The sequence below is a fragment of the Apium graveolens genome, chromosome 1, assembly GCF_009905375.1.
Source record: "Apium graveolens cultivar Ventura chromosome 1, ASM990537v1, whole genome shotgun sequence".
NCBI lineage: Eukaryota > Viridiplantae > Streptophyta > Magnoliopsida > Apiales > Apiaceae > Apium > Apium graveolens.
In genome coordinates, this window is record NC_133647.1 from 116,020,790 (window position 1) to 116,037,714 (window position 16,925).

At 35.2% G+C, this 16,925-nt stretch overlaps 1 protein-coding gene across 2 annotated transcripts; it reads left to right on the top strand.

Moving 5' to 3' along the window:
- The first annotated feature begins 11,390 nt into the window (after positions 1–11,390).
- Positions 11,391–16,567, top strand: LOC141666165 (putative magnesium transporter NIPA4). 2 transcript variants are annotated; one of them, XM_074472161.1, is made up of 9 exons: positions 11,391–11,782; positions 12,839–12,895; positions 13,123–13,213; positions 13,288–13,448; positions 13,596–13,723; positions 13,822–13,959; positions 15,682–15,774; positions 15,976–16,081; positions 16,186–16,567. In XM_074472161.1, the coding sequence occupies exons 1-9, from the start codon at positions 11,608–11,610 to the stop codon at positions 16,275–16,277; spliced, it is 1,041 nt and encodes a 346-aa protein (XP_074328262.1). In that variant the 5' UTR covers positions 11,391–11,607; the 3' UTR covers positions 16,278–16,567. The 2 variants fall into 2 exon arrangements, with proteins under 2 accessions (XP_074328262.1, XP_074328267.1); XM_074472166.1 differs by having other exon boundaries at positions 11,644–11,782; positions 12,788–12,895.
- Positions 16,568–16,925: the final 358 nt, after the last annotated feature.

Here is a 16,925-nt window from a genome sequence, read left to right on the forward strand (position 1 = left end):
AGGAGTTAAGAGTCAGTCTGTTAGATATAAGCCACAAAATCCTTGTTTTCATTGTGGTAGTTTATGGCATTCCATTTATACTTGTAAGGAATATCATAGTTTGTACTACGATTATTATCAAATAAAACCTTCTTTAAAGAAAGTTAGCATTGTTCCTTCTAGTGTAAGTTCTGATTCAAAGTCTGATAGTGTAAATTCTGATAAGAAAAATGTTAACATAAACTCTGATGCTAAATCCACTGCAAATTTTAACAAACTTAATAAGGCCAAAGGATCCAAACATGTGTGGGTCCTTAAAACTAATCATTAGTGGTCTTTGTGATTGCAGGGCAACAGGAAAAACATCCTAGTTCTGGACAGTGGATGTTCAGGACATATGACTGGAAATAAAGCCCTGCTATCAGACTTTGTGGAGAAGGCTGGCCCAAGTTTTTCTTATGGAGATGGCAACATTGGAAAAATATTGGGATATGGCAATATCAATCTTGGGAATGTCATCATTAAAGAAGTAGCTCTGGTCTCAGGACTTAAACACAATCTGCTGAGTGTTAGTCAAATCTGTGACAGAGGTTATCATGTGGATTTCTTTGAAGAACACTGTGAAGTTATTAGTAAATCTACAGGAAAAGCTGTTCTGAAAGGATACAGGCATGGTAACATCTAGGAAGTCAACCTTTCAACAAGTACTGATGGTTCTGTAATCTGTCAGTTAAGTAGAGCATCAATTGAAGAAAGCTGGAATTGGCACAATAAACTCTCTCATTTAAATTTCAACAATATAAATGAACTAGTCAAGAAAGATCTTGTGAGAGGACTACCAAAGTCAGTATTTGCTCCTGATGGCCTTTGTGATTCTTGTCAGAAGGCTAAACAAAGGAAATCCTCATTCAAGAGAAAGACTGAATCATCAATTCTTGAGCCTTATCACCTACTGCATGTTGATCTATTTGGTCCAGTAAATGTCATGTCTATTGCAAATAAGAAATATGATATGGTCATAGTGGACGAGTTCACCAGATACACATGGGTGTATTTCTTGCACACAAAAAGTGTAACTGCATCTATCTTGATTGATCATGTCAGGCAACTGGATAAATTGGTCAAAGATTCTGTGAAGATAATAAGAAGTGATAATGGTACTGAGTTCAAGAATTTGTTAATGAAAGAGTTCTGTAAAAACCATGGAATCAAGCAGGAATTTTCTGCTCCTGGAACTCTACAGCAAAATGGAGTTGTTGAAAGAAAGAATAGAACTCTCATTGAAGCTGCACGTACAATGCTTGATGAAGCAAAGCTTTCAACCTATTTCTGGGCTGAAGCTGTGCAGACTGCTTGTTTTACTCAGAATGCAACACTCATTAACAAGCAAGGAAAGACACCATATGAGATGGTGAAGAAAAAGAAGCCAAATCTGAAGTATTTTCATGTATTTGGATGCAAATGCTTTGTTCTTAAGACTCACCCTGAACAGCTATCCAAATTTGATCTAAAAGCTGATGAAGGAATCTTTGTTGGATATCCACTTTCCACAAAAGTCTTAAGAGTCTATAACTTGAGAACAAGAGTGGTCATGGAATCCATCAATATCTCCTTTGATGATAAGAATATTACTGGACTTGAAGATTTCAATGATCATGATCAGCTGAGATTTGAAAATGAAGACTTGAATTCCGATACTGAAAATCCTGACAGTTTAAATCCTGATACTGCAATCTCTGATGGATTAAACTCTGATGTTATTGAAATTGTGGTGACTACGCCAAAGGAAGATGCACCTATGCAGGGGGAGCATACTCAAGATACAACCACATCCCAAGAAGCATCAGAACATACATCTGGCTCTTCAAGTTCTGATTCGTCAAACTCTGATAAGCCAAGTTCTGATAATTCTGAAAACTTAAATTCTGAAGAATCCAACTCAGAGAGCATAGTTTCAGGGGGAGCATCAGAAAATGTTGATGAAGATAGCATGGATCATGGGGGAGCATCCAGTTCTAGAGAAAACCTTCCATCTGCAAGGAAATGGACTAAATCACATACACCTGACTTAATAATTGGAACACCTGATGCAGGTGTCAGAACTAGAACAACTACTTCAAGTGAATGTCTTTACAATTCTTTTCTTTCTCAGACTGAACCAAAGAAAGTGGAAGAAGCTCTTCCAGATGCTGATTGGGTGCAAGCAATGCAGGAAGAGTTAAATGAATTAGAAAGAAACAAAGTCTGGACCCTAGTGCCAAGACCAAAGAACAGATCTGTTGTTGGTACAAAGTGGGTATTCAGAAACAAAACTGATAGTGATGGCATAATTACAAGAAATAAGGCTAGGTTGGTTGCAAAAGGATATTCTCAACAGGAGGGAATTGATTATGATGAAACATTTGCACCAGTTGCTAGATTGGAAGCCATAAGGATATTTTTGGCTATGCTGCTCACAAAAAGTTTACTATCTTTCAAATGAATATGAAAAGTGCTTTTCTCAATGGAGAATTGGAGGAGGAAGTATATGTTGAACAACCTCCAGGCTTTGTAGATCCCAAATATCCTAATCATGTCTACAGGATTGATAAAGCACTTTATGGCCTTAAGCAAGCTCCAAGAGTATGGTATGAGACTTTAGCTCAGTTTCTTCTGGAAAGTGGATTTAACAGAGGAACTATAGACAAAACAGTGTTCTACCTCAACCATCGAAAGGACTTACTTCTGGTTCAGATATATGTTGATGATATCATCTTTGGTTCTACAAATGACAGACTTTGCAAGAAGTTTGCCAAACTGATGCAGTCAAGATATCAAATGAGTATGATGGGGGAACTTAGCTATTTTCTGGGTCTTCAAGTCAAGTAGAATGAAGAAGGCACTTTTATTTGTCAAACCAAGTACACCAGAAATTTGCTGAAGAAATTTGGAATGCAAGATTGTTCAAGTGCATCCACTCCTATGGCAACTGCAACAAAACTGGATAAGGATACTGGTAAATCAGTAGATATTACTGATTACAGAGGTATGATTGGCTCTCTACTCTATCTAATTGCTAGTAGACCTGATATCATGTATGCTACCTATCTTTGTGCAAGATTTCAAGCAGATCCAAGAGAACCTCACTTAACAGTTATGAAAATAATTTTCAAGTATCTTAAGAGAACAGCTGATCTGGGATTGTGGTATCCCAGAGAATCAGATTTAAAACTAATAGGTTACTCAGATGCAGATTTTGCAGGTTGCAAAATTGACCGGAAAAGCACAAGTGGAAGCTGCCAATTTCTTGGAGGCAGATTGGTTTCTTGATTTAGCAAGAAACAAAAGTCAATTTCCACATCAACTGCAGAAGCAGAGTACATTGCTGCAGGAAGCTGTTGTGCACAGATTCTTTGGATGAAGAATCGGTTACTAGATTATGGGTTAACATATTTTAAAATCCCTATTTACTGTGATAATCAAAGTGCTATTGCTATGATGGGTAATCCAGTTCAACACTCAATGACAATGCACATCAGCATTAGGTACCATTTCATAAGGGAACATGTGGATGAAGGTATAGTGGAATTGCACTTTGTTCCAACAGATCAACAACTAGCAGATATCTTCACAAAACCACTATGTGAAGCTATTTTTATAAGATTGGTAAATGAACTTGGAATGGTTTCAGGTTCTTTCTCTAAATCTGCTTAGCTTTTATTCTGATGCATCAGACTTTATGATCAGTATTTACAGAAATTACTTTTTTTTTTGTGTATTCTGTGCTTAATTGAACATTGCTTAAGTACTGACTGTTGTTTGATGTGAATTTCTAAACTCTGATAGTAAACTAACTGTTTTTGTGACTATTCAATCCTATGAGGATAACTGTGCTAGATGCTAACCTAGTAGTCTTTAACATACTAGAGATCTCATGTTAGAAGTAATTATTTATGTGGAAATCTATTGAAATAAGCAAATTCTGATATTGAGCTTGGTTAAGTTTACTTTGTCTATCTTATTACTAAGTCAAAAACTGGAATCATGCTTCTCATCTGTTAAGTTCTGATGTTAGTAAATCTGATGAATGTACTAAGTGCTGATAAACCTCACTCATCAAAAGAAATAGTAAAAGAAAAGAGAATAAAAATCAGGTACTCCTTTGAGATCTAGAGTAAAAATGTGGAAGGGACGACCCAAGTGCACTGTTGGTATTAAGTAATATGCATCAGAAAAGCAAATAATTATTTTTCTTGGTGACTTTTCACACTCTATGATTACTGGAGAAATACTCTGATAATAGCATAAATTCTGATAAGCAGTCGTGACTCACTTGCACTGAGAAGCCACTGTAAAACGGAATTTCAAAAGATGCATAAAATAAGCACAAAACAGTTGAGGTGGACTCGTGCATGAACTCATTCAATAGTAAACTTCAGAATAATGACAGATTTTTTGTAAAGTTCTTAGTTATGCCTTATTTCTAAGATGTACTGAAGTGAATCAGACTTTATTCCTTGTATGATATTTTGGTTAATGCACATACTTACACTCTATATGAATGATGAAAATCACTGTGGCATTCAATGTTATTTTAGATAAACAGTTTATGTGTCAGATTGCATAAATTTTGAGGACAAGTTCTGATGGAAGTTCTGATAAATAAGTTTTGAAGAACCAAAATCAAAATTTATGTGAAGAATCATAAAGATAGGCATTCATTTTTCGAGTTAAGAAATCATGTTCTGATGACTGTTAAGTTCTAATATAAGTCTAAGTGCTGATATTAAATTATGATCCTCTATTTGACTTATTTGTGGTTAAAATCCGAAACAATCCTATTTTAAATCAGAATATGTACGGGTGAGATATTAACAGTCAATACAATTAGGGTTAGTGGAACACGTACATGCACATTAATTTTTACTTGTTTCTTGTGCGCATTAAACCCTGTTTTACACTTCCAATGACTGTTTTTCTTCTTCCCAGTCTAGGGAGATGATATAGAATTATTTCTACATGTACGCATTAAATTATCCTCGCGTCTCCTGGCATTCTCTTGCCTATATAAACTAACACCTCAAATCAGCCTACACATCATTTTTTTCTCACATACTCACTCTCTTTTCCTTCATACCAACACAAACATGGTCAACTACAATATGTTTTTGAACTATGAGACCTTCAACATGGAGCTGAGCTGTGAGGACTGGCAGCAGGAATGGCACGTAACTGTCATTCCTGATGAGATTTGGGACTCGGTTCCCCAGGAGGTTCTCACACATCTCATGTTCTTTTACATGGACTACCATCGCCATTTGGAGCGATTGGAAGAGAAAAGATTGGAAGCTCTCCGCCAACAAGAGCGAATCATACGACTCGCTATTCTTTTTATAGAGAGTCGGAAGAAGAAATAATTTATTTTCTTTTTCCTATTTTTCTTCATCGTCAGCTTTGTCCGGCTTCTTAGCCAAGGACAAAAGCTGTTGATGTTAGGTTTAGAAGCTTAGGACAGTCTTGTAATGCTCTGATGTAATTTCAATTTCATGAATGTATTCTCTTAATATATTAATGGAATTTCTTATTTTTGCAAGATTCTGTCTCTGAGATGTTTGCAATTTTACTGCACTGTTAAATCCTGATATATCCATATTCTGATGACCATCTTAATTATTGATTTAAATTAAGTTCTGATTTTAAAATATCAGTACTTGTTTACTTGATTTATTTTTTGGTCATTCTCACACTTGAATTTTTTACAGAATATTGGTTTTGCAGTGAACATAATTAAATAAGTGGGAACAGTTTAAATTTTGAATTAAAACTGACTTACCTCAATTAATGGGATTACTGGGTAAGTGGAACGGTTTTTCCTTGAAAAACTGCATGTGATAAGTAATGATTATTGTTTTCCCGTGCCCATTAACTATTCATTATTGTTGCATATCTGACAGGTGTCCAACGGTTATTTTTTTTAACCAAGTATAAGTAAGAGAGAGAGAAGATTATACAATCTTTTATTTACTTTTACACTTTATCTCTCTTTCTTTGCTTTTAATCTCTCTCATCTCCTGACGTTGGTTTATCATACAGACATTTTATCAAACACCTTATAAGCAATCTTAATTTTCAATTTTTCTCATGGCACCTAAGGATTTGTTCATAGATGGAGCCAAGTTCATTCCCAACAACTATGCTGCAATTCTAAATCATGATGAAGCTCCGTCTGAGTTGCATTTTGTGCAAGATCTTCTTGCACACAGTGAAATTGGGTATGCATTGACCCAGCCTTCAGTATTTTCAAGCCAACAAGTTCTGACGTTTTGGCGGACTGGGCATTTTGATAATGGTGGTGCAACTGGTATTCCCAGCATTGTTTTTGAAGTCAATGATGATGAGCATGTGGTGACTCCTGAAACAGTTCGCAAGGCTTTACATTTACTAGAAGGCTGCATTTTCTCAACACCGGAGGAACCAGCTCTACAGCAGCTCATGGCCAATTTGGGGTATGAGCAGAGTTTGGCTAAGCTTGGACAGTTGAAACGAGCACATATCAGGAAGGAATGGAGTTTTTTCTTCGACTGCATCACTAAATCCTTCGGGAATAAGTGTTCCAACTTTGATGTCATTCCGATAATGAGTCAGCACATCGGGTATGCTATTATTAACCAATCTCATTTTGATTTTGCAAGTGCTGTGCTAGGTTTTATAGGGGATAGGATGACAGAGGATAGGAATATTGTCTGTTTTGCTAGATTCTGTCAGCTTATATATAATTTCTGTTGTGCTCATGAACCCCAACCTACCACTGACTTATTTCCACCCTTTAAACTTGCAAAACGGGCTTTTAATGACTTGGTAAATGCTGACCTTAAGAAAACGGTGGTTAGACCTTTACAGATTCCTCAGCCTGTAAAACAGATCCTGATAAATGCTGATCCTCAAACCTATAGATCTGTTTTCCTGATGTTCAACCTACCACCACATCCCAAACACCACACCAACCATCAGAACATACCACACATACTTCTATACCTCAACCCTCTCTCAGAACATATCTCAAAACTTATCTCACACCTTCACAGACAACTCAACCTTCATCCTCAGCACCTACTGTGAAGCCTTCATCTTCCAAGCCCAAGAGGACAAAGACTGTTCCTCAGACACCACAGAAGAGAAGGAGGATTGTTCTGAGAGATGAGTCTGATAGTGAGGAATAGGTTTCTGCATCAGAACCTGTTGTAAAAGAAGCTGAGAAGGTTCCTTCTCAGAAGGATTCTGGAATTGGGGGATCTAAGCTTCTCAAAAGACTTACAAGAATGACTTCTGCTGAACCTCCCAAGGAATCCCCACCTTTAAAGAGATACCTGAAACAGAGAGCTAAAAGGCCAGCTTCAGATGATGAGGAAGCAGCAGCTAAGGAAGGAGATCAAGAATCTCTGATCTCAAAAGAACCAGAATTTGCTGAAGCTACTGCATCTCTCTCTTCATTGTCCCCAACTCAGGAAGCTGCTACAGATAAGGTAAACACACCATCTGTGTCTCCTGTACATGAAACTGTATCTCCTGTAGACCCAGGCACAAGTGCTGAAATTGATATTTACAACCTGGTTGTGCCTGAGGTTCTCTACTTAGAAGCTCCAACACCAATTAATCCATCAACAACACCTGTTACTGATGCTAATCAAACTCCAGAATTATCTACAACACCTTCTCTGCATCTCGATATTGATGATCAGAATATAGGTGAGCATCAAGATATGGCCGTTGATCAGAACTTGGAAACAGATCGGAACTTAGAGGATGATGCTAACGCCTCTATTGCTTCTCATACTGTTATTTTATCAGAAGATGTTGATTCTGTCAGTTCTGATGCTTCAAATGCTGATGTTACTGGTGATGCTGCTATTAATACAGATGCTGATCCAACTGGACCTTCAGGACATGCTCCTCAACAAACTGTTCATAAATCTAAACTAGTTAAGAAGTTTGTTACAAGAGCAGCACCAGTACCTTGGAGTGAAACTCCTAGAGGACATGAGTGGACTAAGGAATGGAACTCAGTTACCTTTGTTCCATCTGAAAAGATTCTTGCTGAGCACTTGGCAAAAGCTGATGAAATGTTAATTAATGATGATTTCAAGACACAGCTTCGAGTCACTACATTGAGTACTAGACATCTGCAAGGTCTCCATTCAACAACTCATGCAGAGTTACGTCAAGTTAAGGAAGAATTGCTCAAGCAAGATATGACTAGGAAACTTGATAAGAAAAAATTCTTCCAACCTACCTTTGACAGAGTTACTTACATTGAGAAAACCCAAGATAAGCAACAGTCTCAGATTGATGATATTTTGAAACATCAAGCTTCTCAGCAATCTCAACTCGATGAAATCCAAGCCTCAGTGGAATTTCTTGTCTCTCTTCTCTTACCTGCTGATGCCAAAAAGGGGGAGAAAGTAATTAAGTCCCAATGCAAAACTGTTAAGGCACTGAAGGGGAAGGATGATGAAAAAGATGACCAGGGAAACTCTGGAATGGGTGGAGGTCATGGTCAAGGTAGAAGTTTCTCATCAAGAAGAGCTGAAATTACAAGTCACGAGACAAGTTTTGATGCTGAAAAAAGAATTACTTTTGCTACTGGTAAAAGGATAAGTTCTGATGAACTTCTGGATCTTGATGAAGAAAAATCAAGGCAGTTATTTCTGAAAGAAAATCCAGGAATGGACTTGGAAAGTCTGATGGATGAAGAAGCTAGACTAAATTCAGAAAAAGTCAATTCTAAATCTGAAGCTTCTATTGGTAAAAAGAAACTTCCAAAGGCCAAAGGCATTGTGATAAAAGAAAGAACAAGTTCTGAAGCAACCAAGGCTAAATCACAATTGCAGATAGATCCAAGGTCCAAGGGCAAAGAGAAAGTTGGTGAACCTATCAAGGTTTATGTGCCTCCAGTGGATGAAGAAATTACTGCTGAAGATGCTGATCTTGCTCTGACTTCAAGAAAATTTTGTAAGACAACCTCTGATATTGCTCAAGTTGTTCAGAGTCAAGATATGGTTAGTTCTGATATCTCAAAGAAGCAAGTAACCTCTGACATAGCTCAAGTTAACTTGATATCAGAAGATAAATCAAAGGAAACCTCTGACATTGCTCATGTTAAACCTTCAAAGATATTCCTACCAGGATTCACCAAAGCCAAACAGACTCAACCTTTGAAGACTGCTGTAAGTGGTTTTGAAGCAAGAGTGGTTACTGGAAAGGAAGCAAGAGATAAAACTGGATTGGGTAGTGCTGATGAAAGAATAATACAGAACACAACCAATGATCCAACTTCCTTAAGTGAACCAGGTATTGGAGCAACTCCTGAAAGATTGAATCAATTAGAATCTGTACAGATGGTTTACCATACCTACTTGAAAGAACACATCTTGTTGTACTTCATGAAAGATGGTAGGGTTTATCATATAAGGGAAAATACCATTCCACTGAAGTATTTTGAAGAACTGGAACATGTATTATTCTTACTTCAAGTGAATGACAAAATAACAGAAAGTGCTGCAAACTATTTGAAGAGTCAAATTCAGAGACAGAAAAGGCTTTATTCTGTTAAGTCTGACATCACATATCTTCCAAAGTACAGAGATCACAAGGGTGATATTGTTGAGATGAAGCCTAACTCTGTTAAGATCATAACTACCTTTCTGGGTTACAAGGCTGTGGAATTCAATCTTGAGTCTGACAAGGCATATTTGATCAGACTGGATCAGGACATAAGGAGAGCTAAAATTAATGATCTCAGGGCTGCAATCTTTCAAACTGGTGAAGATTCTGCAGAACTTAAAGATGCTAAAAGGAGGATGATTGATGAACTCAGATATGCTGAGAGATGTTTGTTAAAGAATTATCTCAGAACAACTCCTGACATCAGAGAGATCAGAAAATGAAGCCAAGTCAAGATCTACAACTGCTCAAATCCTGATATGAATACAGACTGAAGTTGTTATCAGAAGTTAAAGTTGGTAAAGGTTTAAGGACTGTAAGTTGTAGTTATCTAGTCAAATTCTCATGCATTTGTACTTTATGTTTTTGACATCATCAAATATCTGTTAAACTTGTATATTATGCTAATTTACAAGTTGGGGAAATTGTTAGATATATTTGATAATGTCATGTCTAATATGATTTATGTTTAGTTTTTAGATCTTACTTAAACAGGACAAATCAGTACTTAACTGAAATCAGCACTTATACTGAAGTCAGAACTTAAGGTTCTGGAGATAGTTATCAGAAGATAATATCAGGACTTAAAGGAAATATTCAGATAAGGAAGGCAGCTGATTTACAGGAAGAGAAGATCTAGACAAATGTAAGAAGAAATATGCATAAAGAAGGAATTCCGTGAAGAATGGAATACTTGGAGGAAAATATATCTGATTGATCTATTTTAGGAAGCAGAATTATATTCCATATCAATTAGCGATTATCTTGTAACTGTGTAGTATATAAACACAAACATAGGTTTACACTATAAGTGTTATCATTATCGAGAAGATTATTAATTGTAACCCTAGCAGCTCTCGTGATATTTGTTCATCACTGAGAAATGACAGTTTCATACTGTAACAGAGTTTATTATTTTGAATAAAGTTTGTTTTCTGTTACTTGAGTTATTAAAGTTCGATTTGATTGTGCTATACACTGTATTCACCCCTCTACAGTGTGTGTGACCTAACAATTTATATCCAGAGATGGGAAGTGTGACTAACCTAGATAGGGGTGGGTGAACAACTTTCCACCTTGTGTAGGCATTTGGAGTTCCTAAGTAATTCTAATACCCATATTTTATGTAAACAAACAACTATATCAATGTATTTGAAGTACCCATCTAAATTTCTGTTAACCAAACGACCTCATAATCAATATTCGATAGCAAGCAATAAAAAGCATATAATGCCAAAGTGCGATAAAATAATATGCGCGATGCATTAAATTTAGATATATAAAGTTATTATAAATAAAAAATAAATATATTTTTAATATTATTGGTACACTTTGAATATTAAAAAAAGATTTAATTTTGTACATTCAATAAAGATACGAGGTTGCTGCAGTAATATTTAGCAAATCTGAAAATTTTCCAACCTTATATAAAACTATTGCAAAGATATTTCATAAGTTAATAATTATTCTATTCATATCAAATAAAAGTCGTGATAACTTTTAACAAATATTTGGACATGTAAAAAAATGTAATTTAGTCAATTACTTTTTAAATTTCGAATTTTCGAAAAAAACTGATATTTCATTTTAATTTTAAAAACAGATTAAATATTATTTTTACAGCTCAAAATTTGGCCGAGTTGAACACCTAAAAAAAGGTTGAAAATAGTTTCTTGTCCGATCCCAAATTAAACTCAAAGTAGTGTTGTGCCAACCAAAATGTACCCTCCTTGTTTCTCTATATCTAAACTCTGCACATATAAAATTTCTGTCTCCAAGTGCCGACAGATCTTCACACCCACTTTCATCTTCTGTATTTATCTCTCTCTCTCTCCCTCAACATTACATGTACAAACAACCCAGAACTAACTAATTTCTTGGTAATCATGATGATGAAACTATAAGAGAGAGAGAGAGAGACAGAGAGAGATGGGGACAGAAGAAGTGTCTCATCATTACAGTTGGAGAGATACATACAGAGGAATGTCAAGTGATAATATTAAGGGCTTAGTCTTAGCATTGTCTTCCAGTGTTTTTATTGGTGCTAGTTTTATCATCAAGAAAAAAGGCTTGAAGAAATCTGGTGTTTCTGGTGTTAGAGCAGGTCTGTCATTTTTTATTCTTTTTTCAAGATTATGAGGCAAGATAGATTATTGCTTTTATCGACATCATTCGTTTATTGAAGTTCTACTGTTTGTATGACTCTGTGTGGAATTTTGTACATGTGGTGTTTGTTAATGTGCTTCAATGAAGTTGATCTCATTGTATTTCCTACTTTTATAAGTTTTCTGGTACAAAGTTAACATTTTTAAGAAACAAGATAATGATCCGACACCCGAACTTGCAAATTACTAGTTTGATCTGGATTGGTATTTAGATTAAGTGAATTCTTGTTGGTGCACCTAATTTTTGCACTGGAAGCTGAATGTCAGGGAAGAAGCACGTTTATAGTATAATTCACAGTGTGATTTCAGATTTTGTTCCTTGTGGATTTTAGTTGATTTTTAGTATGCTCCAGGTTTCTTAGATTACTGTAGAATGTGCGGATTTTTGGGCTGATGGTGTATTCACGAGTTGAGGCTTTAATGTGCCATAGTTATCGGGTGTGCACGGAGAAACTTACATTCAATTTGTATTTCATTGTATATATTTCCTGGCTTCAGAATATTAGAGTTTGATTATGCCAGTTGATGCAGTTCCCCCCAACCAAAGATATGTAGGCATCTTTATTGGCTAAAACATACTTCCTGAATTAGGCAGTGGGCGATATGGTTCACTTCATATATCTTGGGAAGTTAATGGATTGCAGAGTTGTTGAATTTTTACTTGCCCCGTCCTATAGATTGTAGCATATGTTGTTTGACTAAAATGTGCAAGGCCATAGATTTTCAGCTATATTTGTTCAGATTTGTTGAAAATGTGATAATATTACATATTTTTAACTTTTGGATTAGCTTTTTTAGTGTGTCTATTTTGACTTATTGATTCATAACTTGGTTTTATTTTGTGTTTTAATTTATTGTATACTTGTGTGTATATATTATTTTGGTTAAAAAGTATTCTTTCGTGCATTCCTTTATTGCTTGTGATGGATACTTTCTGGTTACAGGTGTTTTACGCTCTAATTGGAAAGATATCTGCTGACCTTTTTTATTCTCAGGAGTGGGAGGCTATTCATACTTATACGAGCCACTTTGGTGGGTTGGAATGATAACAAGTAAGCTCAGTCTAAATGAATATATAGATGTGAAGATACTCATATTATGCAACTATATGCTGTAGTATCTATCTGTTCTAATTGAGAACTCGTGGACTTTATTAACTACAGTCTGCTTTGTTTTATTGATTATCCTTCATCTTTGAGATACACATCATGCTGCATCATAAATCTGTTTATTTACCTTTTCTGATTCTATATCTTATTATTTGTTGCTATTCTTTTAGTGATTGTTGGAGAAGCTGCAAATTTTGCAGCTTATGCATTTGCGCCAGCTATTCTGGTCACCCCTCTTGGTGCACTCAGCATAATCATCAGGTATGGAAGACTTGTCCAACCGGTGTAACTTGATCATTTGTTTTTAACTGCTAATTCACCCATGCTTATTGCAGTGCTGTGCTTGCACATATAATTTTGCAAGAGAAGCTACACATATTTGGAATTCTTGGTTGTGCTTTGTGTGTTGTGGGCTCAACCACCATTGTTCTACATGCTCCACAAGAGCGTGAAATTAGTTCTGTGAAAGAGGTCTGGGATCTTGCTACAGAGCCAGGTATATGCTTTTCTTGTAGTAGAGCCAAATGCCTCATAAAATGCTACGTTCTTTTCTAAACATTACAGAACACATTAGTTTTTGGTAATTGTATTTTTCTAATTTTTGTCTAGATTTCCAGTCTAATACCATACTTCTGTCCTGCAGGTTTTCTCTTCTATGCAGCACTGGTGATATCACTGGTCTTCATACTTGTATTTCATTATATTCCACAATACGGGCAGACACATATAATGTGCTATATTGGAGTCTGTTCACTAGTTGGTTCTTTATCAGTACGTACTTGTATTTGAATTATTGTCTACTCTGTTCTCTCTCTTTCTTTCAATATGTCTTTCCTTTTTATTTTACTCACAGTTTTATAATCTGGCAGGTCATGAGTGTAAAGGCAATTGGAATTTCTTTGAAGCTAACATTATCGGGAACAAATCAGCTAGTATATCCCCAGACATGGGCCTTCACAGTGGTGGTGGTTTTGGCCGTAATTACACAGTTGAATTATTTGAATAAGGTAAGCTCTTCCTTTGGCCCTTTCTCTTCTTGTTGATGGTATGGAACTATTGCTTCTTTTATTCATAATATAAAAAATCTTGTAATAGCTGCTTATCTGTTTATTTGAAATTTTTGTTCTATGCTTTACATGTAAGAAAATTAAAAGAAATACTGAAATAGAAGATGGAAGGAAAAAGATTTATTTTCATAGTAAAATGGACGTCCCGCATATACTACCGAATTTTTGACTTAATTAATTGTATACTATCTGTCTATAACTTTCACTGTATCAAGATGGTTAATGTGTACACTTGTCAAAGTTACATGATAGTTAATTGTGTAAGCACAAATGAAATTTTTTGGACTGTTAGGCGATGTTATACTTGTTAGCTTTATAGATTAAGATAGTAATATTATATTGTACTTTTGTGTATTATATATTTACTAGACATTTTTTAATATTTACCTTTTGCAGTATTTTTTAATTTTCAAATTTGATAAATTTTATAATGAATATCCTCGTTAAAATTAATTATATCGTCATACGTAATTTATTAAAATATGAAATTAAGGATTGAAATCTAAGTAACTAATTAAAATGAATACACTAATTTTGTTTTAACCGATTAGACCAATTAGTAACACTGATTAGTAACAGATTATCCAAAGTTATCCAAATTGGCTATAATTTTGGTTTGACCAAGATCCATAATATGCATAAATTTTGTTTTAGCCCGTTAGGCTCATTATTTCGATCCATTATGCTCATTATTCCCACTAACGGACTCGGGCTATCTTTGGTTTAGCTTTAATTTTGTTTTAGCTCAGACCCGTAATATGTATAATTTTTTATTAGCCCAATAGGCTTATTATACCAGCCAACGGATACTGTATTGGTTTTAATAAAGTAGTATAGATATTTACTTTGTTTTAGTCGAGACCCCTAATATATCTTAGTTTTGTTTTGGCCATCTAGGCCCATTGTACCGACCAATGAATTATATTTGGTTTGAATTTAATAAAATAGTATCGATAGATACAGAATAAATTAAAATGGGTATTGAAGTATAAAGAAAAGGCAATTATGTAAAATAACTAAGTAATAAATAAGGGTAATTAGGTAAAATCACCGAGTATAAAAAAATAGGTACCATATAAGAACTTTCAATGTTTGGTATATTATATAACAGTATAGATGAGAAATAATATTCTCGGATACTTTGCTTCTCCAAGATCTTATCTTCTTAGTAGTTCTTTAATTACGAAAAGTATACTAATCAGCTCACTTGAAGTTAGTGGGCTACAGTTCATATAATATTTGCACTTTCATCTTGAGGGGTGGAACATGTATTATGATTCATGCATGACCTGTGGATTTTTACATTTACTTAATTGGCGGGCATCATTTCTCTGGTTGGAGTTAATAAGATGCTGCCCTTCAAACATCTGGTGTAAATCCCCTGTGCTTTTACATATGAGTTCACCTTGTCTAGATGTTGAAGAACAGTTTCTTATAGTTCGATATGAAATGTTTTAGGTTTAACTGCAATTTCACTGAGAAAATGCCTAGACATCATAATTTCATCTGTATTATGTTTCTTTGACCTGGGCGTTTGCATATGGAATCTGCTAAAGTAGTTAAATCTTTCCTCAACTTCCTGTTTGTGTTCTTTACAGAACTGAACTACCGTAATCATTTTAGACTATATTAACTTTAAATTGGGTGATATTTTATACGCAGGCCCTTGATACATTCAACACGGCTGTTGTCTCCCCAATATATTATGTTATGTTTACGTCATTGACTATATTGGCAAGTGTGATCATGTTCAAGGTAACCCCATTGACTGGTTAAAACATTGTTACTAGCTTGTTTGATCACTTTCTGTAAGCATTTCTTCCTATTTTCCCTTTTTCTTATTTTCTCCTTTCTTTGTACTAACTTCTACAAGAGAACACTCTCGATTAGTTCTTTTAAGGGGAAAAGGCTTGACTTGTAGTACATCATTGCTGAGATGCTTCTTATGTTGAACAGGACTGGGATAGGCAGAGTCCAACTCAGATCGTCACAGAAATGTGTGGATTTGTGACAATCCTTTCTGGAACCTTTCTACTCCACAGAACGAAAGACATGGTTGATGGTATGAGTCTGTAATATTTCTTGTTGGGTGGACTATAAAAAGATTGACCTTACAAGGGGTTAACCTTGGCTTTTAGTAATATTCTTTCTCAAAATGAAATGCAGGTCCTGCAGTTCTTCCAGTGCGTCTTTTAAAGCACGCAGATGATGACAGTTTTGGTCAAGAAGGAATACCTTTGAGACGGCAACAAACATAAAGATTACTCTGGTGTGCACTTGGATCCATTTACCATAATCACATAGCGACGGAGAACACAGGATATCGTAGTTCTATACTTGTGCATCGAGCATTAAACAAACCCACCAAATCTTTTTGTTTTCCATATCAATTTATTCTTTTCCTGAAAAAGGCTAGGAAAATACCCATCACATGAAATGGTGGGATTTCCATGTAATTTAATTCTCTGCTCCATACAAGGGAAATGTTACCAATGTAGTTCCAGAATACAAGACTATACATAATGCAAGTATTATTTGATCTTGACAAGGCAGCCTCTTCTTTTGCGTATTCCGTCCGTCCCAAAATAAGAGTTGTTTTATCTTTTAACACGTACTAGCTTTACAATCTGTTCTTTTATACAGTTTATAATTTTAATAAAATTTTAGTATAAGTAATAATATATGAAAATTATTTAACATAAAGTTATAGCTTTATTATGAGAATTTTAATGTGTAACTTTATAAATAATAAGATAAGTGCTTGGTGAGCTTGTTATTACCCAAGTTTATAATAAGATAAGTGCTTGGTGAGCTTGTTATTATTCAAGTTTGCTGCATTTGTGTTTCGGCTTAATTCAGACTCGAAATCGGGATTTGATCCGGTTTTCTAAAAAAATTCGAGATTT

Excerpts from the sequence above, each read along its gene's own strand:
- LOC141666165 (XM_074472161.1), top strand. The coding sequence starts at position 11,608 with ATGGGGACAGAAGAAGTGTCTCATCATTACAGTTGGAGAGATACATAC. Across the intron at positions 13,449-13,595 it reads GGATCTTGCTACAGAGCCAG|GTTTTCTCTTCTATGCAGCA; the intron begins GTATATGCTTTT and ends TCTGTCCTGCAG. Across the intron at positions 15,775-15,975 it reads CAAGTGTGATCATGTTCAAG|GACTGGGATAGGCAGAGTCC; the intron begins GTAACCCCATTG and ends TATGTTGAACAG.